The sequence below is a fragment of the Lipophrys pholis genome (assembly GCF_963383615.2).
Source record: "Lipophrys pholis genome assembly, chromosome: 1".
Classification (NCBI taxonomy): domain Eukaryota; kingdom Metazoa; phylum Chordata; class Actinopteri; order Blenniiformes; family Blenniidae; genus Lipophrys; species Lipophrys pholis.
In genome coordinates, this window is record NC_137635.1 from 5,952,298 (window position 1) to 5,959,225 (window position 6,928).

Genomic DNA, 6,928 nt, shown 5'->3' on the forward strand with positions numbered 1-6,928 from the left:
TCTGGGTCCGCCATGTTTGTTAACAACTGGGTGAGCAGGATGGAGGGGGACAGATGCGCATGCGCAGTAACAGGCTCCGTAGCCTCCGGCAGTCTCTGCAGGAGGGAATAGAGACCGTGAAAGAATCTTTCCACCTTGGGAGCCGGATTAAAAACTTCACAGATACAGTGCATCCGCAAACTGGTGTCGTGTAAACGGACCCCCCGAAAGTGAAGAAAGTTTTGCGGATACACTCGAATTCGTTGTCGTGTAAACGGGGCCTAAAGCAGTTATTTTTATAAGGTTACACAATTATTTGAATGTAATAAATCAAACTACTGTGGTTATCTAATTAAAATCTTACAACGTCAGAAACGTAATTTGGGGAGAATAATGTCATTCAAGCATATTTTCAGACCTTTGTTGTAATTAAGCAGGTTTTTCCTTTTTCTATTTTCTTTTCCTTTTTCTTTTTTCTTTTGTTCTTTCTTTTTATTTCCCCTCTTCAGTTTTCCCTTTATTGTTTTAATTTTTTCTCTCTTTTCCTATTTTTCTTTTAATTTTGTTTCTTTTTTTATCATTTGTCTGAATATATTATTTGCATATATATATTTATACTCAACCAAATGCCTGCTAAGTGAGCAGTGCACTTAAAATAACCAATGTTTGAGGATAATTTAACAACAATATACCTTTAAATACAATTTAATCCAATTTAAGCAATATAATGCGAGTTGTGCTTTAGTGTAACGTTTCAGGACTTTATTCACCTCTGATATTTGCATTTTTATGCATAATTTTATGTTATATAATGTTAAAAATAATAACACTGAAAATGTGCTTTGATTGTAGACATTTTAAACAAGTGAATCACTTCGACAAGGCAGTTAAATTATTAGAAGCTTTGCTTTACATTTGGTAAAATACTTTTTAAAAGTTGCATTTCACCAAATCAGAATCAAAGCTCCTAATAAAAGGTTATTAATAATAAAAACAGTTTTGTAATAATCCTCAGTCCTGAAAACGTGCACTCAAGTGCAACTAATTGTTCAGATTTTACTCATGTACAAGCAAAATGAGTGTTGTTTATTTCTTTTTAGAGTCACTTAAAAGGTATTTCTGTTCAAAAACTAATATAATCTGGCAGCTAAAGGTTCGAACTGAACTTGCCAATAACATTTGCTGGGTTATTTGTCGTTACATTTAAAGTGAATCAAAATGTGCCTTAAATGTAGATGTTTCATACAAGCAGAATCTTTTTGGTGAGGCAATTGAATGTGGTTAAAAACAATATCGATTTTATGAGCAGCTTTGTTTCTGATTTGGTTCAATCCAATCAGTCGTCTCCTCCCCGGTAATCCCGTTACTCCCACAGGAAACCGGTCTTACTGCGGGGCTGTGCAACAGCCAGGGCTTTGATTTTGAAATGTGACGGCCGCGTGTGCAGGGATTGCAGATTGTGACTTGACTCGGCGTCTTGAAAGGGAAACCCTCCGTGCGCCTGCGGGAGTCTCCTTTTACGCACCGGAGCGGAGCGCGTCACTGGGATGCTGCCGGAGCCGCAGCCGGAGCCGGAGCCGCAGCCGGGCACCGAACCCACCATCATCTCTGCGGTGAGGCCTGGTCCTTTCGCACTCTGCAGCTGTTCTGATCATGCATTCTCATTCCCAAACACACGCACACGGTGTATTTCTCAATCCCCATAATGACTCCTGACTGCGGCGCGCCGGGATGACTTTGAGCCGTAACCTCTCCTGCAGGAATAGCGCAGCGGGTTAAAATTAGACGGCTTACTGTGTAAATATGCTCTATTAATAATGTGGCCTGGTAACTGTGGGCGGACGGGGGAGTCGGACTGTCGGTTTCAGGACGTGAAGGTCGGGGACACAGTGTGCGTGTGGAGGTATTACCGAGCTGTCATCAAATATCCATGCGCGGATTATTTTCACTCCACTGGGTTGCAGTTGTAGTTGTTGGGGAGTTTGCTCTAGTCTCTATTCAGATTTTAACAGTTTTTTTTCCAGGTTGCACAAGAAGTCCTAATCAAAAACTGGGATTATAAAACATGACCTACTTAATTCTTAATCTTCAACAGGACGTGTAGGGCCTTAATCCGTCTCTTTATTATGTCATCATTACCACATTCTGTGAGTATATAATTTTGTTGTGTAACCAATCAATGCTGGTCTCTGGGATACTCAAGCCCATTTGGCCATATTTTACAGATTTACATGTGTTTTCTGAGTAACGTAAATACTAAGATTAAAGTAAGTAAGTAAGTAGTATTTTAAGGTACTTTTATGCTTTGGAATGTCACTGCTTTTAAAATCACAGTTCTCGACAGATTATCTTACATTTCACACATTTGTAATAAGCAACAGCATAGAAATACTCAGATTACTATTATTAAATTGTATATTTGAGGGAATGCGCATTTAATAGTTTTGCTTTTAGTATTTAAGTGTACTTAATGCCTAGGATTTAGAGCAAGCCAAAGGAAATGTATTTTTAGAGCTCCATTCAGACGATTAAGAATATGAAATACTCTAAAACTTCTCTCACACAATCTCGTCCTTTTTGTCTCATCTTTATTTGCACTTTTCCTAAATCCTCCACAGACCCAAGTTAATTGTGTATTGTGGTCTAGACAACCCAGAATGAAGCCCACATACGTGGACGGCAGGTCCTGGAAGGTTAAAATGGAGCGAAATTGCTTAAAAACGGTCGCCAGTGAAAATTCCTCTTTGAAGTTGTAAAAACAATAGTCCAACCAACTGCTGTACAACCTAAAATAATGTCCATATATTATATTATTTATATATAATTGATAAAAGTAGATATATATACCAGTAAAGATAATTGGATTACTGTTGACAATATAATACAGTGTGGTTAAAAAGTAACTGATTAAATTTTTTTGTTGTACTTTTACACTAGTAGTAGTCATCAGCAACATCTTTACTCATAATTGAGTCAAATCCAATGAATGTAACAGTAGTTATACTAAATGTTGAGTAGTAACTTAATCTGCCGCCTTACGAAGACGAGAAGAGTTCAACACTCTCGACCGCTGTCCCACTTTATTGTGTTGCATCTCTGCAGCTTCCTCTTTATCAAACGTTCACTGATCCTGTCCACTATTTTTAGACTCGTTTCACGTGGGTCAGCAGTTAAATCAAAAAGGGAAATCTTAACATTTGAATAGACTCATTCTTGTGCCTGCCTTAGTGGCAAGATGCAAACATTTCTATCCTCGGCGACCGTTAAGTTTGATTATTCGGCCGTGTAACTAGTCCCACGCCGTTGGGAGCACGGACACGAAAAGCACATCAAAACGTGCGGAAAGTTTGAAAATATGTTGCTCTGACTCTTGTTAACGATTCACTAACCGTTTCCGAATAAATCCCAAAAAACTTCAAAAAAGAAAAAGTCCCATACAAAGCGGATGGGAGAGGCACCTCATGGAGGAGATCAAAAGAGATCAGCGTCTGTCGGGACACAAAAGCACATCAAAATGTGCAGAATGTTCAGGAATAGGCCGCTTTGGCTTTTTCTATCGGTTCGGCTGACTGTTTCTAAATAAGTTGCAAAATAACTGCAAAAAAATGTCGCATACAGAGCGGCACCTCGTGGAAAGGGAACTTGTGGGGGAGTAAACTAGTCCCAGGGAAATGAAACACTGTTGGTTTTTATTCTTTGTTTTGCCCAAACATTATTTTACTCTTTTACTAAATCCATCTGTCCGCCTGTTAAACAATTCCTCTGAAGTGAAGTGAATTGGAGTCACACTTTCTGATCAGATCGGCTTCGTGTTCGGCCGCCCTCACTCAAGTGGCAACAGGCCTCCACAAAGGGAAACCTTGTGCTGCGGACGGAGCGACGTAAACACACAGCTGGCATCGTTTTTATGAACAAAGGAATTTGATAACGAAGAGATTTAAAATGCAGTCATGCTGCTTTAAGTCGTGGGTTGGCGTTTTTGCTCCCGCTAAGCATAATGGCGATCTTGTTTATGTTGTGAAGTTTAAGCTTCACTTCCTTTCCTCTTGTAAACACATTACCCCCCCCCCAAACCCCCCGGCCCCCTCCCCGTCCCCCCCCCGTCCACTCGGGTCGTGATTAAGAATATTTTCTCTGAGCCAGGCTTTGTTTGGTGCGGCGCAGATAACAACTTTCAGCCTGTAATTAATTTGGACTTCCTGTGGTTTTATTTTTGGACTACGCCCTCCCAACAACTTGTCGAGAACAATAAATCCTTTTCTAATCGAATTATTTGACCCTTTTTCTCACAGAGGGCGACCGCACGCCAAAGATGACGGCCCCGTCAGGTTTCCCCCGCGCCGGCCCGCAGGACCAGCGTTTCCTGGTGCTGTTCGACTTCGACGAGACGATCATCAGCGAGAGCAGCGACGACGCCGTGCTGCGAGCGCTGCCCGGCCGGCAGCTCCCCGCCTGGCTGAGGGACAGCTACAGGGAGGGCCACTACAACGAGTACATGCAGAAGGTGATGGCCTACATGGCGGAGCAGGGCGTGTCCAGGGACTCCATCCGGGCCTCGGTGGAGAGGATCCCGCCCAACCCGGGCCTCCGCGGCCTCCTTCAGTACCTCCAGGGCCACCGCCGCGACTTCGAGCTGGTGGTGGTCTCGGACGCCAACATGTACTTCATCGAGACCTGGCTGGAGCGTGCCGGCGTGCGCCATCTCTTCGCCAAGATCTTCACCAACCCGGCGAGTTTCGACGAGGCCGGCCGGCTGGCGCTGCTCCCGTTCCACTCGCACTCGTGCCCCGGCTGTCCGGACAACATGTGCAAGCAGGTTATTCTGCGGGAGTATCTGTCGGGCCGGCAGGAGCAGCGGGGCGGCGTTCCCTTCCAGAGGGTGTTCTACGTCGGCGACGGGGCCAACGACGTGTGTCCCTCCCTGGCCCTGGGGCCCCGCGACACGGCCTTCGCCCGGAGGGGCTTCCCAATGCACAAGCTGCTGCTGCTGGAGGAGCAGCGGTTCAAGGCCAACATGGCGCCCTGGGCCAGCGGCGAGGACATCGTGGACTGTCTGAAGAAAATAATGGAGGAGAGATGAGAGAGGGTGGGGCTGAGGCTGGGTAGGGAAATACACACGACTTAAGTTAAGTAATATTTCAATAGCTTTCTTGTTGAAAGTGTGAGTTTATGAAACCTGGAACTAGCATGTGATAAATTTCACTAATCTCACTTTTAATTGAGTAAATGTGACATAACCAGTCGATAGGTTTCCTTTAGTGCCTCTCGTTGAGCTTTCAGATATATAAGTAATAAACGATTATTATCAAAATGTAGGATTTCTATTTGAACTTTACTAACTCCGATCTAACTTAGTGGACATTAACACCAACTGAAATGTAAATGAATTCTATGACTAAGATGATAAATAATGGAAATATGCAATGTTCTTCCATGTGGTTCTCTGATTGGATCACCATGTGAAAGAACATCTTAACCAAAGTGAGAATAATCTGTCAGCGTCCGTATTCCTCCCGCTGTTTATCCGCCTCATTCCGCCTTCAGGAGGTCTCCGTGCAGACGGGATTCTCTTTCAACGCCGTCGGACGCCGCGACGACGGACACACGAGCGGGATCGGGTGTTGCGGAACAAAAGACCACACGTGTCGCGTCGGGCGGGGACAAGGACGGCGTGCGGCGGGGGGGGAGGTTTTGGGTTGACGGAGACTCAGGGCGCGGCACCCGCTACGCCACCCAACACTGACACCCGACCCACTGCTTGATTATACAAGAGCAATCTACACCAGCATGAGATGCGGCAGGAACACCGCGGCTGCTTTCCCCTCTTCGCCCAGCGCCCTGTCGCCTGAAGCCACGCAAGAATCCCAGTCTGATTGACGCGTTCAGAAACTCCCGGCGAATGTTGTTCCTGGACGTGGTTGATCGGGAGGATTTGTGTGGTTTATGAAGGGTTACTAAGAGGGTTTTTTTTCTCCCGCTGCTTCGTCATAACACGTAACCTCATTCTGCCTCACTGACGGCTATAAAACTATTTCAGTAGGAACTTATCCAATTAATGCAGTTGTTCTATACTGTGTAGCTGGCATTTCCGTAGCTATTTACATTTATATACTGCACTCCTCTTGATTTCTATGAGAAATGTGTGGATTTGCACAATATATAGTAAAAAAAAATGGAGCGACACCAATCCTTTCAAAAACCTTCAGGCGAGAGGTGAAGTGATTAATTGCATGTATATGGTGCTCATGTAGTATTTTGAATATATGAGTCTGTGTGCATCCAAGTGATGCAGAAATATGGGTGCTGACTTAAAAACTGAAGAAAAGCAGTGAAAGGGTAAAGTGGTTCACCCGCTAGTTACTGACATTTCTAGCCTTAACACATAATGCTGTAAAAGTGCTCGGAACTTCCTTTACACCCGCGTTTTCATTTCTCAGGGAACAGAGAGGCTACCAAGCAAAGACGACGACAATGATAACATTCTCATACGCTTATGAAGAAAATGTTTATTTGCACATTTGTTGTCGGGTTTCATTGAAAAGGCATCATGTAGATGTGAAGCGCGGCCCTGAAATTCTTCAAGATCGAGACCTAATCCATTAATGCGCCGTGATTACGAGACTGAAACTATTTTCTTTGTGTGTGGAAAAAAAAAAAGAAGAAGAAATACATTCACCAGTCTATGTACACTTCTTTGGGGTTTTGTGCAATAATTACATGTTGTTCGTTTAACAGGAAGAAAGACACTTTCAGGGATGTAACTTGACCCTAAATCATCAAACTGTCTTTTTTTTTTTTTTTCGTCATGAAACTTTTGAAACATGCAACAACAGCTAAATAGAAATATTGTAGGAATTTCCATTTTGGTGGTTTGCTGTACACTGGAAATATGTGTGTCTAATTAAGTGTCATGCATCATGGTAACAGGAATATAAAGCCATTATCAGAC

The 6,928-nt window shown here is 43.5% G+C and overlaps 1 protein-coding gene across 3 annotated transcripts; it reads left to right on the forward strand.

Moving 5' to 3' along the window:
- The first annotated feature begins 1,396 nt into the window (after positions 1-1,396).
- Positions 1,397-6,928, forward strand: LOC308123613 (putative phosphatase phospho1). 3 transcript variants are annotated; one of them, XM_080486172.1, is made up of 2 exons: positions 1,397-1,592; positions 4,272-6,928. In XM_080486172.1, the coding sequence occupies exon 2, from the start codon at positions 4,292-4,294 to the stop codon at positions 5,057-5,059; it is 768 nt and encodes a 255-aa protein (XP_080342298.1). In that variant the 5' UTR covers positions 1,397-1,592; positions 4,272-4,291; the 3' UTR covers positions 5,060-6,928. The 3 variants fall into 3 exon arrangements, with proteins under 3 accessions (XP_080342298.1, XP_080342300.1, XP_080342299.1); XM_080486174.1 differs by lacking the exon at positions 1,397-1,592 and adding an exon at positions 1,827-1,882; XM_080486173.1 differs by lacking the exon at positions 1,397-1,592 and adding an exon at positions 1,927-2,126.